The sequence below is a fragment of the Sciurus vulgaris genome, assembly GCF_902686455.1.
Source record: "Sciurus vulgaris genome assembly, chromosome: 11".
In the NCBI taxonomy this organism is placed as follows: Eukaryota; Metazoa; Chordata; class Mammalia; order Rodentia; family Sciuridae; genus Sciurus; species Sciurus vulgaris.
Genome location: NC_136472.1, coordinates 105,029,175 through 105,046,756, shown reverse-complemented (window position 1 = coordinate 105,046,756; position 17,582 = coordinate 105,029,175). Strand labels below are relative to the sequence as shown.

The 17,582-nt window shown below is 40.8% G+C and overlaps 1 protein-coding gene across 4 annotated transcripts; it reads right to left on the bottom strand.

Moving 5' to 3' along the window:
* Window positions 1–6,908: 6,908 nt before the first annotated feature.
* On the bottom strand, window positions 6,909–13,936 carry LOC306639953 (uncharacterized protein C11orf87 homolog). 4 transcript variants are annotated; one of them, XM_079103638.1, is made up of 2 exons: window positions 13,797–13,936; window positions 6,909–12,662 (listed from the first exon to the last, which is right to left on the bottom strand). In XM_079103638.1, the coding sequence occupies exon 2, from the start codon at window positions 12,401–12,403 to the stop codon at window positions 11,795–11,797; it is 609 nt and encodes a 202-aa protein (XP_078959764.1). In that variant the 5' UTR covers window positions 12,404–12,662; window positions 13,797–13,936; the 3' UTR covers window positions 6,909–11,794. The 4 variants fall into 4 exon arrangements, with proteins under 4 accessions (XP_078959764.1, XP_078959765.1, XP_078959767.1 ...); XM_079103639.1 differs by lacking the exon at window positions 13,797–13,936 and adding an exon at window positions 13,501–13,583; XM_079103641.1 differs by lacking the exon at window positions 13,797–13,936 and adding an exon at window positions 13,057–13,124.
* Between the last annotated feature and the right edge of the window lie 3,646 nt (window positions 13,937–17,582).

The following is a 17,582-nucleotide window of genomic DNA, read 5'->3' as shown; positions in this document are numbered from 1 at the left end:
GAACATATGAGCACTTTGGATAGTGGAAGGATCAAATAGAGGAATGATGGATTGTGGCATTTTTTCCAGGGACATGTGGTTTTCATACAGTGAGGGACAGTGACATGCTTTCTAGTCAGAAGGGACAAAGCCTGGAGCTTCTTTGCCTCAACTCCAAAACTCACTGTCAGATTCGATTCTCTGTCTACAGGTAAATGTAGTCCTATGGCTCCCTTTCTGGGCATGAGAGTGAAAGAAGTTTATACCACCAATGACCACTTTGTTCACTTGAGTTTATTTCATCCCTAAATGCCATTTCAATTTGGTTTCCCTTGTATTGTTATTTAATCCCAAAAGTTTTATTTCCTTAATTGAGTCATAAACTCTTTTAGAAGTAGGGTCTTGCCTTCTTCTTTAGTAGTATCTGTGGCATGGAAGACTTGATAGACAATAAGGAGATGCTGGGTGACTTGTCACTTACCTGACAAAATCAACCTCATCCTTCAACAAATGTTCTTTTGATTTGGTTCCTACAGTTGACCTATTGCTCCCGTACCAGTCATGAGAAGTATTAGACTCAGTCCTAAAAGCAGGGTTTGCTGGGTTATTCAGGAAAGTAGGATGTAGGGATGGGGTATGGGGTATGGGAGAGTAACGTTTTATCTTCAAAATATTTCTTTGAAAATATAGATCATTTAAAAATGCCAAAGATTCCAGTGATGCCATTCTCCTTGCTGACCATCCTGTTGCTTTTTATTTTTTGTTGCCAATGTGATTCTGGAAAGACTTCATTGACAGTTTGTGCCAAAATACTTCATCAGGCAAGTGTCCCTAGAATTCAATTTATTCACGCACTTGTTTATTCAACAATATTTTTATTGAGTAACTACTATGGGTACTTTGCCAGAGACTGCAATGTAACTTCAAAGCACAAAGAATTTAAGTGTGCTACTAATCATCTATCAGAAAACTATTCCATCTTTTCCCTACACAATCCCTGCAAGGGAAGCAAGAACAGGAATTACAGTACACTCATGGCCCACTGTTGTTAGATCTTTGCTTACATCTTCTCATTTAATCTGCTCAACAAACCTGCATAAAACTGAAGCAGGGGGAAGTTAAGGAACTTTTCCAAGATTTCCTGCTTACCAAGGGTAAGAGCCAAGATTAGAGCCCAGGATGTTCCCCATATTACTGTCTATGTTGTCTTTTCCTCAAATTCACCTCTATCCTGGGCCCCCTTCTCAGAAGTATATTGATCCTTGTCACTGTCAATGATATCCTATCTGATCACTTCTCTATTTCAAGAGCACCAGTGAAGTTTATAGTAGCACAGTTCTCTGGAGGAATGCCTGATAATTGCAACAAATGGCCTAGAAGCTAATGTCAGAACACACACTTAAAGACATATGGAGAACTCCTCCAACTTGACAGACAATGAATAGTCATCCAGGAATCACATGATGGTGACAGTGCTATTTCTTGAAGCTCACACAGCAAATTGCACTCTGCTCTACAGCACTAGTCTTTGTCACATTATAAGCAAGGCCCAGAAACAAATTCATCAGACTGTGCCCACCATGTCCAGAACCTCCGTTGCAATTTTTTATTAATGAATAACCTCATCCCCAAGTCATGACAGCTAAGCAGCTAAGCAGCACCCAACTAGTGTTGCCCTGATCCACAAAATAGAAAGCATAAATCTTCTCTTTGCCCTTTTCTCTCCTTTTCTCCCTCATACCATGCTTCTATTAATCACCATCTCCATCAATTCAATAACCTACATGCTCTTGAATATATCTTTCTTCTTCATCTCCATCCCCATTGGTTCAAATACTCATCATCTGTCACAGGTTTATTGTAGTTGTATTTATCTGGAGTCTCAATCACCATTGCATCTGTTTTATACACTGATCTTCCCAGGGTAATCTTTAATACACTCAAATCTATAAGTCTTCTCTCTATTCAAAATTTCTCACTGCCTCCACATCCCAATGACAGCAGAAAAGGCATAGCTTCAAATGTTGCCTGTTTCAGGGCTCTTAATTATCTGGCTTACTTGTACTTTGCAAAATTATGTTATGTCACTCCCTGTATTAACATTGTAACATTCCCCAAGTATAAAACACTTTCCTGTTTTTCGTTCCACTTAAAATGCTTTTTCTTCTTTTTGGTAAACTTTTACTCATCCTTTAAAACACATCTAAAATTTGGCCTCCTCCAAGAAACTTTCCCACAGACAGACTTGGTTGTTACTTGTTTATGCTCCAAAATACTTTTTTACATATAATTATTATCAAACTTCAATTGAAATTTATTGGTTAATTAGAATATAAAGTCCTCTTGGTCACCATTCATCCCCACTTGGAGAGTGTCAGTTCTAACACAATGCCCCATAAGCACAATTTTCTTGCCTTCTTCCTATCAAAATCTCTATTGTACATTTATAAAATTAGAGGCCTGGGTGAAATGGGTTTTAAAATCCTTCTCTAAGAGTGTAGTGGTTCAGGCCTGTAATCTCAGCTACTCAGGAAGCTGAGGCAGGAGAATCACAAGTTTAAGGACAGCTTGTGCAACTTTGCAAGACCCTATCTCAAAAAGCAAAAAGGGCTGGGAATACAGTTCAGTGATAGAGCATCCCCTGGGCTCAATCCCTATACCCCTGCCCAAAAAAAAAATCTTCTGACCAAATAATAGCTTATTCATCTTCATCGCTTCTTCAAATCTTTGCTCAAATATCATTTTCTTAGTGAGATTTTCTCTGACCTCCCTACTTAAAATTCAACACTTTACTGGCACACTCTACCTTTTCTGATTTTTTGTCTCTGTAGCATTTTTCTCCCATATTGTACTCCACAACTTACTTAGTCGTTTTGTCCATTGCCTCTCTCCTTTGGAATTACATTCCCCTGAGGGCAGGACACTTTGCCTGTGTTGTTGACTACTGTGAATCTGACCATATATGGTATAGAATTTGCTCTCAATGAATACCTGCTGACTGAATAAACTCTCAAATGTTAAAGGTGAAAAGTTTGTGGGAATAATTTCATCAACCAGATTTAAATAGAAAAATCTGTCAATGATACCTCGTTAGTGGCCATGACAGGATGAATTACCAGAATGTAGCCAAACATTGGGATCTGTGAGCTGCTTCACAACTGTCAGTCACAGGGCAACATCACTAGAGCAGGGGAATGAAGCTACATATGAATCTGAAAATGGGAGTAATTTCATGTCAGCCCTGCAAATAATCCTGCCAGAGCATGGTCACCTTACCAAGGATAGGGATAAGCACCAGACTTTGTACCCCCAGAACACACATGAACAAGGGGAAGGAGGTTCGATCAACAAAACAGACCTAGAGAACTAAATCTTCCAACTGCTCCTTTTTTTTTTTGTTCTTATTTGGTAATTCCATCCCTTCTGAATTTAGTGACCTTCACCTCCTCCTAATATCACTAGGAAAGGCTGATCCATACTGAAGCAACAAAATATTGCTGACATCTATCATCTCTCTTAAAGATGCTTGACAAGAGCCTACACTTATACCACTGGAGTTAAGTTCTTGTTCACTGCTTAGGTAACTTAGCTAAGAGCTTAGTTGGGACTTCATACCTTAGCAAGTAGAACACACCACTGAACTCCTGCCATGCAGTTTGAAATAACCACCGATGTACAAACAAATGTTTATTTCCACTTTCCAAAGCACTTCCTAATGTAGGCTCATTTATCTATAGGCCAATTTCTTTTCCACACACAAACCTCCACTTTAAGTTCTAGTCAGAGTAGATGGTAAGCATTTACAAAGCAAATCTACCCCTTCCTGTGTGATTTACCAAATGGAGCCCTTAAGGAACCATAAAGAAAACTCTATCTCTTTCAGTCCCAGGTAAAGTGGCAGGAGGTGGAGTGTATTGTGAGTCAAATACTTACTTACTAAGGCTTTTGCTCTCCAAACCACTTGATTCAGGAAAAAGTTGCAATGCAAGGTGGTCCAATTATAAGTCATTCTGGTTTTTTTTTTGTTTTGTTTTGTTTTTGTTTTTTTTGGAGAGAGGTGTTATTGTTGGATGTTGTTATTGGTGTGTGTGTGTGTGTGTGTATGTGTGTGTGTGTGTTTGGTTTGGAGATGGGATCTTCCTATGTTGTTGCTCAGATTGGCCTGTGCCATCATGCCCAGGTCAGTGATTAAACATTCTGATGGGATCAGAGATCCAAGGGACTCTGAGGCTAGTAAATACTTTAGCAAATCTCTCTGGTTCTACTAGGGGGAATCTTGACTAGGGAGAGCTACTGCAGTTTTGTATTACCACTAAGAAAGTAATGGCAATGGAATGATGGTAGTGGTAAACAGGCAACTAGAAAGTTCCTGTCTTCCATCATCTGACTAGGGCATACTAAGGAATCCAGAAATTCCCATTTGGCTCAGGTGAGTGGATCCAGGGATGACTAGAATACAGTAAAACAGCAAAACCCTGTATCTAGAATAAGAAGACAAAGGAGATTTGCATTTTAAGACTATGTAAAAATGTCCAGAATCCTGGGCTGCAATGGTGGGTACTAGAAGAGACATCTTGTATCATAGTAGTCACCAGTTTAGGAAGCAGATCAGTCTCTAACCCAACTCAACAAGGATCCCTTTAACACTGCACAGATCTGAGGAAGCTTTCTTCTCTGCCACCATGAGACAACATAAATCATACCAAGATACTAGCTTGGAGAGGAGCAGCGGAAAGGGGAAAATTGAGAATTTTCTTAAAGGGGATACCCAGCGAAAGTTCCTTAAGATAGGATAAATTATAGAAAAATAGAGTAGCCACATTTGCTTTAAATATCTGTATGTGAAGAGTGAATATTTTTGCCACTTCAATGAATCTAAGCACCTCAGTACAGTGAGGCTTGTAAGGGTCATCCTAGGATTTTAAAGACTGTGAATGCAGAAAATTTATGTACCATGGAGTTATTACAAACCCCTAGGCTAAAATTAAAAATCCTGAGTCAAGATCACGACTCAGGAAGATAAAGGATTTTCAGATGCAAATACAGGATGGTCAACACAAGGCAGAAAAGAAAGGTTAAGAAAAGTTATCACTAAAGCCCCTTTTTGTTCTATAAAGTTTTAAAAAGTAGAGCTACTTTTTCAGAGAGGGAAATCCAACACTACCAGACCATTTAAAGTTTGGGACATATTTGGAGATGATAGAAGATATTGAACTTCATCAATTATTCAGAAAAGGAATATATAGCTAATATTTCATAAATTAAGTCCACCCAGGGAGATAGAAAGATGTAGGGAACTGATTCATCCCAGTTTATAAGAGTAGGCTAAGTTAATATCCATCATTGAGCTAAATAGCTGAGTTTAAAAACTGTAAACCTCTTGGGAGGTTTACAAAGAGGACCATGGGTAGAAATTGGCTCTATCACTAATCTATATTGGCTACTATCTTTAGGTAGAGAGAGTTACTTGTCCCCACTCCTGTAGTCAATTTCCAATAGAAATTCATCTCAGTTCAAGGGAAGCATTTTCTGCACATGATCTATAGTTTCTAGGATGAAGTAATAAGCCAGTATGGGGAAAAGGTTGTCCCTTCTTGGAGTCAGAATTATGATTTGAAAGATTCATTCAGTAGCCAGAATTTTTAGCCTGATTTAGAGGGATTGAAGTTAGTGGGGCAATACATACAAGATAACTATCAAACCCTTGGGGAAATGGAAGGAAGACCCTAATCATGAGAACATGTGCTTTGTGGGAAGCGAAGGTTGACAAGGGTGGCATGATATATTTCAAATATGGCCTAATTTAGAGTGCCTTATCAGTAAGTATATTTTTTTGTTCCTATACCCTATCTAACTGCCATTAAGAGTTCATCACAAGGTCAACGTCAGGAAGAAGGAGAATAAGTTCATCACAGAAGTGGAAAACAATCCATAGTAGGAAGAGTCTTAATAGATAAAAGGGACATTAAGAGAAACACCTGCTTTTTGAAGTCTAGAGTAATTTAGACAAAAGACAGAAAAGAAAAATGAGAAAGGCGACGATAAAGTTTTATGCTTCTCCTCTCCATACATGGAGCCAAAATGAGGGTGATGGTATATAGTAAATATATAATCAGTTTTGGAGATAAGTGGCAATCTTGCACACATACACACACAAAAAAATTAATGTACAACTATGTGACTTCAGAAGAATGCTTCCTGCTTGGCACTAACATGATGCAGAAGTAGCAGAGTTGAGGTGACAGGTGGTGAATCAAAGCATTATCCTGAGGCAGAACCTACAGTTTTCAAGGGCGGGTGCATAGTATGCAGGGCACACAGAAGTTCCTGTATCTCCAAGAAGGGGCAACATGTGAGCACATTGGGAGACCTAGGGGTGGCAGGGTCAGGATACATAGATTCTTGTGGATAGTCACTTTGAGACTAGGGACAAAGGTCCAGGGTCTAAGATTGCAACAGTGTCAGCACAAAAGCTAGATTGGACAATAGCACCTCTGACTAGGGAGCAGACCTGACCAACTGCTTCTCAGCAGAGTTCACCTGGGAGCCATCATAATTAATGAATCTGAGGCTTCCCTTCTCCCTAGTGGCACAAAGTTATGTCAACCAAATCCTTCCTTGACACTCATGGTTATATTAGGGAAATGCAGGCAGAGGAAATATCAAAACCTAAGCATATGTCCTCAAGAGCCTAAGCAGCTATTCAAAGGGGCTATTTACTTATCAAACTGGATTCAATTTACTGGGTTATAATAAAATCTATACATACCCCATTTCTGAGATGCAGTTGGTTTGTGAAGAAGAGCAGATGAGTTATAAAATTTTTAAATGACAGTTTCTCTTAGAAAATTGTATCTAAGGATAGTAGAATAAATTCTGTGACCCTATTATATTATAAATTAATAACAAAATAGTGTCCAAAAGGCCAATTAGCAAGAAAACTTTTTTATTGATAGAAAAGCAAAACAAATTTTTCATGAATTCTAATATTTTTAAATTCTACCTATTAGATATGTTCAAGTTCAAAAGTCAGTTTTTCTACTGTTGCTGTGGTTGCAGTCACTTTTGTTATTGTTAATCTCTCTATCGTAATAACCCAATGCAATCACAAGTCTCAGGGTAACATCCCTGCCTCAGAAAGGTAAAACTACTTTGATAAATCATTGTCCCCAATTAAAGCTAATTAAACTCTTATTCTTAGTTAAGCATTCCTACATGGCACCAATTGAATTATTAGGTTGATGACATTAATACGTGCTGATATCAAGCATATAAGCTGCTTCTCAGATGTTACCAACTAAATTTAAAAACCAAATTAGAATCAGATTTATGTTCAGTCCAATGATTAAATACCCTCATTTAGAGCAATTCATTCTTATACAAACTGAAACATCTGTGAGCCACAATGACTAGTTCTAAAAAAGAATAAGTGGCTTTTCAGATTCAAATTCAAAGTCCAGATTCACATGGGAATGGATTCAAGGAGGCTAACCAGGTTGGATTAAAGTTTCTGGCTCTAATTTAGCTCATAACTTCCACATAATATCAGCTAGCAATTGCTTAGCTATCATCCACAGAAAAGCATTTAAAGCATATGTCTGCACATTGGAAAATTAATTTTAGCTATTATCTAATTAATTCAATTGATACTGATAGAAATGGTGGAAAAGTCAGATGTCAAACAAGTTTTTTTTTAAAGCTAATTGGTCCATATCTTCCAAAAACTACTTGTCAAACTAAACAAATAATTGTCATATTTTCACTTTACCTTTAGTTATGCATATGTAAGTTATATCTCACACAACATTTAGGTTGAAAAGGAAAAATCAGATCACAATCCAGGCTTATGGTCTAGAAGGCCCTAAGCCTCTTCTGGATAATTTTTGCATTCCACCTAGAGATTTAGACCAGATTGATATGGTCATAACTTCATTATCATTGCTACATTTGAGTCACTAACATAGGAAAGGAAGCTTATCTAATTACCAATTTCTCGAGCCAATCAGGACTCTTCTCCTTCATTAAATAAAGAGAAAGTCTTTCAGATTTGACTCCAGAGAATAAGTGCATGCATATACCTGACTTCTCAGTATCCTCTCTGGAAAAGAGGATGGAACAACTATTTGGTTTCCATCTCATTCTTGTAATGACAGAAAAGAGAATACAAAAGTCCATTGTAAATTTGTACAAAATGTAAGCATATATAAATACATATCTATGGGTGTATATAAATTCTAAAGATTATATTAATCTATGTCTTTAAGATTCAGAGTCCCATACAGTTGACATAATGGCATTCTTTCTCCAATTTTCTCATTAAAAAAAAAAAGAATCAAGCATGCCACCTTATTAATACTGAATAGCAAGTGCAGAAATTGAGCTGTAGCTATAGGGGTTGAAGCAATTAGTATGACGGGACATCAGTAAATAATATCCTCAAAATAAATTTAACTATTTCCAAATTACCTTTGGTTCCACATAAGTGAATACCAAAATGCCCTATTGGTAGCCTCCCAAACTCCTGGGACTGTCAACTGAGCTTTATAAGAAGCAATGCTTTTGAACAGGGTCAATACAAATTGCTTGAATATGTGCTTATTGCAATTATTTGTATGGAGACTTACTTACTGGAATTTCATATAATTCTCTTTCCTTCCCATAAAAATATCATGTGACACCACCAAAAGTTTAGGGTTCTGAGTATATTAAGCTCAGTACAACATTTGACTAGCAGACTGCATCATCTTTACACAGGATACTATTAAGACTATCAAACCATAGTCAATTAATTAATGGAGAAAGGCATATTTAAAGGTGCATAAGAAAGGCATATTGCAGATATTTGCCCATATTTAGAGGTATAAAGATATTTTTAACAATAAATATAATTATTTTATTTCTCTTGATCACCTTATTCCTTTGGGAAAAAATTATATAGGACATTACCCCCCACCCTAGGGTGTACAGGCTGCTCCTTTGAAGGGGATTATTATTGCATGCCTTGAATGCACTATGATTCATAAGGCCAGAACATATGAGTAGCTTCAGCACCAAGGAAATGGAATCATCATCTAGAACTGTTCATAACAGAATATCTTATTGCTTTAATAAAATGGGAAATTATTCACTGTAAAAAGTGCACCAAATAAGGGAAGAAAGTAATATCCATACATTTTAGTAGAGCTCATTGGAAATGAGGAAGCTCCCTTCTGGGTTCCTGTTTCTATTCCAATTTCAAGTCCTAAAGTCATTCTGTAATAAGGTATTAAAGAACTACAGCTGGATAAGGGTAAGCTACAAAAGTTAATGGACTATCTTCCTCACAGTGCCTTAGTCATTCTGATGTACAATGTAGAGCTCTGATGCACTCGCAGATTCCCTAGTGGCCTGAGAGTGTTAATGCATTCTTTTACCTATTACTAGGAAGTGACTAAGGCACTGGAGAGAACCTGGTTCATTGTTTAATACATTGTATTCAAAGATTAGACCTGATCTTCCTAACATTACAACATGGCATGCTTAAATGATGATCTTCTGTGCTTCAGGAAAGGACTTGGGTGAATAATGGGTGGTTAAAATTAAGCTTATAAAATTATTTTTATAAAAGATGCAGATTGAACGTGGGCAATTCAAGAGATGACCAAAAACAACAAAGGTAATATTTTTTCTCTGGATAAGAGCATATATGCCTGGAACTAAGACAGAAAATCTAGAACAACTAACTACTTGGGAGAGGGATGTACTTAGCAGCACTGTTGCCATTCACCCAGAAGCATATTAAAGATGATTTTGATTAAGTTTTTTGTAGCTCATTCTCATTTGTACATTTTCTAAATATTTGAATAACCATCAAAAAGTTAGTTCCCAAAAAGGGATGCCACTGCATATAATTAAGGTTGTAATATGCTTCTGGCCCCTTCTGTCATTCACCGAAGGGAAACAAAGTGGTAAATAACCATAGCCAGACTCCATTTCTAACACAGATGGGCTTGTCTGGCATTAGGAGAGAGAACAAAATATTTATATTCTTTCACTTTCTTTTCTCTTCAATGTTTTTTCCTGTATAGAGTGAAGCTAAGTCAGATTCAGAAAGAGGGGAGGCCCTCCTTTGCTGTGTTCAGATGCAGGCACAGATTTTTAACTAAACAAGCTGTAAACATTTTTATCCTGTAAGTATGTATTGATTTAACTTCTCTTGAAATTTGCATGTCCTGTCATCCAAATTGCCCAACATCCCCACAAGTCTCACCCCCAAACACACACAGTACACAAGCAAGCACACACACCATTGCCTCCAGGTGGTAACTGCATGCAGGGAGAACTACAGGCACTGTTTATATATTAACCATATTTTAATAGATGGCATTCCTGCACATCCATTACTTGTTTGTTTTCTGTTGCTGTGGTTGTTTCTGTTATTCACAAAAGAAAAAGGGAAACATATGTGTCATCTTTTTATAACAGTCTACTACAGAGTAAGGTACAAAAGAACACTTCTGGAAACAGCAGAAGCCAGGCCTGCCCCCACTGAATTCCTCATCCAGTGGTAACCATTATATCAACAGCTGGAAAGTAAGAACAAGAATATACAGTTTGGAGGACATTGTACAGAACTATAGTTTTCTTCTGTATTTGGTACCAATATAATAAATATATAACAAAGGTGCACTTGTTCTAAAAATAAAACAAACATTCTGGTTGGTTAGATACTGCACTTTCAGTACTGCACATCACCAAATACTTTTTCTTTTTACAAAAAAAGGGGAACTTATGCAACGTTTAATAATAATAAAATCAATAGTACACGCTAACCCGATTGTAGAAAAAGAAGAAAGAAGCCAACCAAAAGCCAGTCCAGTCACTTTCTAAAACAGCCCCTCCTCCGCAGGCTCAACCAGAGGAAGTAACCATTATGGTGAGGCGATTTCAGCACCAGACCCGGCTGGACAGCTCCCGATCCTCTGACTCCTGAAAATGCCACAAGTCAAAGGATGTACAAGTGTGGTGGGGCAGGGAGCGAAAGCAGATTTTGTTTGTTTTTGTTTTTAACTCACGTAAAGATTTCAATATACTTATGCTCGGCCAGCGAGAGACATTTCTAAAAGTAAATTAAATGCTCTGTCCTGGAAAAGGTAATGGTTAGCCAAGGAGTGAGAAGATGGCTGACTGGAGAGGGTTACCTGTCCTAAACGTTTTTCTGGGACTTTCTCTGTGGTCTCTTGCTGTCTTGGTGCTAAATGTAGACTTTTTAAAATAGTATGCTATTGCCTGAGCCCAGCTGAGGGTGAGAAAAGGGGAGTGGAGAAAAGCTAAAGGAAAAGTGAACGCTGGGGTGGGGGTGAAGGGGAAGAAGGTAACTAAACTTTTAACTTGACAGCTATATACAACATTACCGGGCCCCCTCCCCTCCCTTTGCTCCTGGTGGCAATGCCTTTTATGTATTTGGTAGTTTGTGCGGTTTCTCCTCCTTATTGAGGGGGACACGGGGTGGAGAGGGAAGATGCATCCTTCATTGACAATGAGAAAGTATGTGATTTGTCATGCGCTTGGATTGTGTAATTAGTAATATAATAATTACTATAAATATCAATAAAGAATTATCAGCGTTATTTCTTCTTCCGAGACTTTCCTTGCCCAATATTTACAATACCGCACAGTGCCTCGGCGGAGGAGAAACATAGTAAAAGGGAGGGCAGATAAGGAAAGAAGGAAGAGGAAAGAAGGGCAGAGGAAAATGGAAAAGGAAGGAAGTGGGGGAAGCAAGAATGGCAAAGATGGTGGAAACGAGAAAGGGGTGAGGAGAGGGGCTAGACAATCAGGACAGTACCACCGTCTGCAAAAGGCCCTCGCCAGCTGTGTCCAAACAGGAGGAGGCTGCGTGTGCTCCTTGAGGACTGGGGGCTGGCGGTGGAGGCGGAGGAGCACAGGGAACCTGGCACGGAAGACCAGGGGATGAAGAGGAGGAGGAACAGGAGAAGTTGGAGGGGGCGCAGAAGGCAGAGTCCCGGGACTGCCTCTCCAGCCTGTTTTCTTTTCCTTGGTTTTGGGCCTGACTACCTGCCCGGGACAGCCCCGCTCCACCGCGGTTGCCGCTGCAATGATCCCTCTCGTATTCCTCCTGAGCCCTCTGCATCTTCCGCTTCTTCATCCTACGCTTGTGGATGTGGAAGGTGGACAGGGACAGCACGATGAGGCAAAAGATGAGAGTGACCAGGACAATCAGCACCAGCGTGGAGGAGAAGGACTGGAAGAGCTGCTGTCCCACCTGCGTGATGCAGGTACCACTGCCGCCGCCGCCGCCGCCTGCACCCGGGCCGCGGGCACCCGTGTTGCCGCTGCCGCTAGCGTTGGGGGAAGCAAAGGTCCGGTTGAGGAGACACGGCGGCAGCGCCAGCCTCAACTCCTTTGGAGCCCGGGCACTCATCGGCGCTGCGCTGGGAGGGGCCGGGCCCACCAAGCTTCCTCTCTTGAACACTCCGTTCCCACCAGCCAAGAAGAGGACCAAGCCCACGCCACCCAAAACTATTCCCTGGTGCCGGAGGGAGTGCGCACACCAACCAAGGACTGAGAGAGCGACTGATGGCAAGCAAGCCGACCAGGGAGTGAGCGGCGCCGGGGAAATCCTCTCCGGTCCCGCCTTGAACGTGTCTCCACTCGCCCTTTTCCTTCGCTGAGGCACCGGGCTGCAAAGACAACAAGCTTAGTTAGGGTCCCGGAGGCTGCCAAGGGGAGTGCGGAGAATGAGAAGGATCAGCCACCACCGCAAAGCGGCCCTCTGGGCATGCTGCCTTAACTGGGCGCTGTTGGTCTTCTCCGCAACCCGCGGACCCCAACCCTACCACTACTGGCAGCACACCAGAGCAGCCAGTTGCCGGCTTACTTGATCTCTGGGAGCGGGTACAAGCCGGCACTACCGAGGTGCAGATTACTCAGCAGATAAGGCAGTCTCCCTGCGTCCTCCACAACTTTCTAATTGCAACAGACAGCAGTCGCCTCAGATGGCGTTTCCTACTTCCCAAAGCATTGTCTCTCCTCTTCCCTGCGCCCTCTTTGTGGACGTCTTCGCTTGGATCTTACCCTCTCCAGCACCCACTCCGGACCGCTGGGTGGGTTCGCGGTATGCAGTCCTTCTTTTTCGTCCCTTTCCCTCCAGACTCTTCGTCCTTAGACGGCGTTAGACCCCTAAGGTCCCATTCCCAAGGGGACACCCCTAGCATCACATCTCGCTCAGCCTCTATCCACATTGGTGGCCAACACCAGGATCATGCCCCGTTCTTTCTCCAGCCTTCTTGCCTGGCACCCCCGCCCCCCCCCCCCATCCCACGCACCCACCCACCAAAAAAAGAGGAGGTAAAACAGCTGAAGCACCTTTCTCAGCTGAAACACATCTCCGCAAACGCCCCCTTCTTTCCCATCTCCCTGCAACCCACCACACACACACTTGACAGCATTCAGCTTCTTTCTAGGGGAGCTAGAACTGAAATGGGGAGGGTTCCCTCCTGCAAAGTTTGGGAAACGGACCTTTTCTCTGGCCTTCCCAGACCCAGTCCGTGGGCCCCGAGGCTGTTTCTGGGGACCAAACCAGGTAGAGCCGCAGCACGCAACACAACCTCCTTGCGGCTCCCTAGAGGCAGCTGCAAACTGTTGCACTGCGGAGCAGCCAGGCGACACGCAAGCCCCGGCCGGGGCAGAGGTAGGGGCTGAAGCTATTGGCAGGGGTGCCTGCGCAGGCCGCGGGAGCTGTCCTCTTCCCCGCTCGCACCCAGCCTCCGGGCCGCCCCGTCATCCCTAGCCTTTAGCCGCCCAGAATCTCTTACCTGGAACCTCCAGCTGGCTACTGGGAGGGAGCCCCCGCTGCGCGGCTGCAGTGGCGGCTGCAGAACACGCGGAGTGAATTCAGGGGCCGGAGACCGAGCCGAGATGCTGCCGCCGCCGCCTTCGCCGCTGCTTCAGGGAGCTCAGCTCCCAGCCTATTGCCAGAGAGTCCGGTGACGTCAGGCAGTCACCGCCAGGGCTCCAAGCCACCCCTCAGGCCCCCACCCACCCTTATACCCCAACACTTTGCCCTGGCATAAGGAGCCTCTGCCCTGTACGTTCTCAGTTCCCTGCTCTTATGCCCAGGGGCTACCAGAAGCAACCCCCACCCCCACACTGCTATCAACCCACCTTCCGCACTCCCTTGCCTAGGAAAGGTTGATGCTTCGGTTCTTCATCTGTCTTATTCTTCACCCTCAACCCTTTCCCCAGATAGTCCCATCAAGACATTTTTTGCACCCTAGAGAACCTTCTTTCTGAGGGGTACAAATCAGATTTTCTCTCTGGTGACAGATGAGGGTCGCTTTTATCCCCAAATCTTGTCTGTGCTGCCCCTGGTTCTGAACATAAACTGCGTGCATTAGAGAGATGGCTGGGATATTTGTCAATGCAAGTGTGGCAGAAACTGAACTACAAACCTAAACATGAATCAAACAAACAATCTAAATTAACTGTTTTCTTCTCCACCACTCTCCAACTTATCTTTCATTCCATCCGATTCATGATGCCCCCAACTCCTCGTCCTCCTTTACCCTCATCCTCAGGCCCACGACCAATTCAATATATTAAACACCCCTTCTATTCGGACACTCTATACATTCATGAAAAGCATACACAGTTTTACAAGGCAAGAGGATGAAGTTACTCAGAGGACTGCAGAAATTAATGCCCTGTTCTGAGTATCTTACCTCTTATCAAATACTCCTTACTGACCCTAATTTGTGTTCAAGTGTTTGATGCAAATGTTTGTTAGTCTTTCAGCAAAATGGACAGAACTTCTATTCTAGATGGGTTCTCAGCAGCCTGCCTAAATCTCATTCAAGACTAGTGACCCTTTTCAAGGGTTTAGTATCCTTGAAAGAAACATAAATGATGCATTTGGTTATATTTGCTATCTTTGAAATGGAGTATATTTGTTTGTTGGGAACACTGCCTAAAGACATTGTATGATCTTAAAGGTGCTCAGATGTCTTATTAAATGTGCATTTATTTATTCTCTCCTTGTCTTTTTTTGGTCTTCAAATCTAGCAAAGTGCCTGTATAATACTTACTTGCAAAATAAAACAATGCAGTATACACTGATTTTTCCTGCTGTGCACCAGAGAAGAGAACTAGCATTAATGACTAATGCCCATTTATCTTGTAAAGATAGGGGATCTGACATAGGGAGAAATTTTCTCTCTAATAAGGGGTTCTTTCCTTCAGACCTTATGTTCCTAGCTATAGTCCTACTCTAAATTCTCTTTTTCCTCTTTTTGTTTATAACTTATGTGTGAAAGAAAAAATATATCTCCCACAAACACTGTTTTCATTTATTTAAATACAGGTCATCTGGGCTGAGGGAGTAGCTCAGTGTTGGAGAGCTTTCCTAGTATTAATGAGGCCCTAGATTCTATTCCTAGCACTGAAGGAAAAAAAAAGCCATCAGCTTTACCTTCATAATTGTCTCAATAAACAGTATACCTGTTTAAGCAAAGAGGTCAGTACTTGCTGTATATGAATAATGTGTAATTGCTTCAGACCTCAGATTGATGCCCTTGGCTGCCAAAGTCAAACTGTTACAGATGGTCAATGACCCCAGTGCTAGCATAACCTTCCTTACTGGAATAAAGGCATCTGATGCCTATAAAAGTCATTTTCCACGTTTGGACATTGTGACTTTGGTGGGACCCAGGAATGCTGGGTCTTTTTTTGCTTGTTTGTTTCATTGTGATCACTAAGTGAGATTTTGCCATTGACATCTGACAGGCAATGCCCCATTTTTGCACAGTCTTCGCTCCTGAAAAGTTGAATCTAATCAACATTTTGTAAAGCAAATCCAATTTTGAATACTCCAAAAAGAGATCTGGCTATTTAAAGAGACTCTTTAGTAGGAAAAAAAAAGAAAGAAAGAAAGAAAGTTGTCTTGTAAAGCAAAGACTCTTTACATAATTAGAATTAACTCTCAATGGTCTATTTTCTAGATTTGGAGACATTATTGGGTTTTCCTAGAGGGAAACATACCTTTAAAATATGTTGTGATGGGATTCTTCTTGCACACATGTCATGTAGCTGCCAGGGTTCTTATTCTTTTGTTACAAATGAGAACTGTCTTTTATACCAGGAGTTCTAAAAGTGTCTGTGCCATTTTACACAACTTATGAAAAGACAAGGTCTTACCCTAGAGAACTTAATATTCTACAGCAGATGAATCTGATACCCAAGACAATGATATTTAACTGTGAATGACTTAAGTAGATTAAAGACATAAATTTTCAGGTCAAAAGCCCAACATACTCCCCTCTCTTCTCTTTCAGAAAAAAAGCCTTTAGATACATAATTTGTCCTTATGCAAAGGACAAATGTGCTAAATATATAGCCTAGGTCACATGAGTCAAGTCCAAGAAATAGCAAGGGCAAATATAAACACCTCTTGGGCTTCAGAATTTTGATCCTGCTGAGTTGCCATCTGTTTTTGGTATGCTTGGCCCAATGACACAGCTTCTTCTACACCATTGGTCGCCATTATTTTAGTCATTAAACTACCCAAGTCACACTTCTTAATAGTGGAAAACCAACAAATGAATGGATAATGAAAATGTGGAATATATACACAATGAAATATTACTCTGCCATAAAGCAAAATGACATTATGGCATTTGCCAGTAAATGGATGGAACTAAAGAATATCATGCTAAGTGAAATAAGTCAGTCTCAAAGAACCAAAGGCCGAATGTTCCCTCTGATATGTGGATGCTAATCCATAACAAGCGAGGGTGCGAAGGGGAAGAATAAAGTCCATTAGATTAGACAAAGGGGAATGACAGGAAGAGAAGGGGGAGGGAAGTGGGAAGGACACTAAAATTAATTAGACATAACTTACCTAGCCTTGTATTTGAATACACGACCAGTGTTACTCTGCATCACGTACAACCACAAGAATAGGGTCCTAGCTAGAATAATTTATTCTCAATATCTGTATAATACGCCAAAATACATTCTATGGTCATGTATATCTAAAAAGAACAAATAAAATGAAATCATTTTGAAAAAAGAATTTTTTTAAAAAAAGAATGGAAAACCAAGAAGCTTCTGAGATTCCCAGAATTTTCCCTTGCAATGAAACAGCTTCTCTGGACTTAGGCATGTTCCAAATATTCAACCACATAAAAAATTTGCTCCTAGTTTAACAAGGATCTCTGTCTAGCCTAGAGAGAAGTGCCATGTGAGCTGTTGTACATCAACCAAAGAAGCACTGAATCGATAATAATAATAATAATAATAATAATAATAATAATAATAGCTATTATCATTATTTGCAAACCACTATGTGGCAGACTGGATTAAACTCTTTCTACATTAGCCTTAATTCCTACTATAACCTTACAAGTTTATTTTTGTCAAAATATAAAATTATTCATTTGTTCATTCATTTGCTTATTTGTGTACCACTACATATAAGGAAACTAATGCTCAGAATGTTTGAAAACTGTGCCTGAGTCTCCCAATAATAAACATATTTATAATTGTATTAGTAGATTAAAACACAAAGAAACTGATTCCAAAGTTATTATTCTGTTCATGACTAG

Coding starts and splice junctions, on each gene's coding strand:
- LOC306639953 (XM_079103638.1), bottom strand. CDS start 12,403: ATGAGTGCCCGGGCTCCAAAGGAGTTGAGGCTGGCGCTGCCGCCGTGT.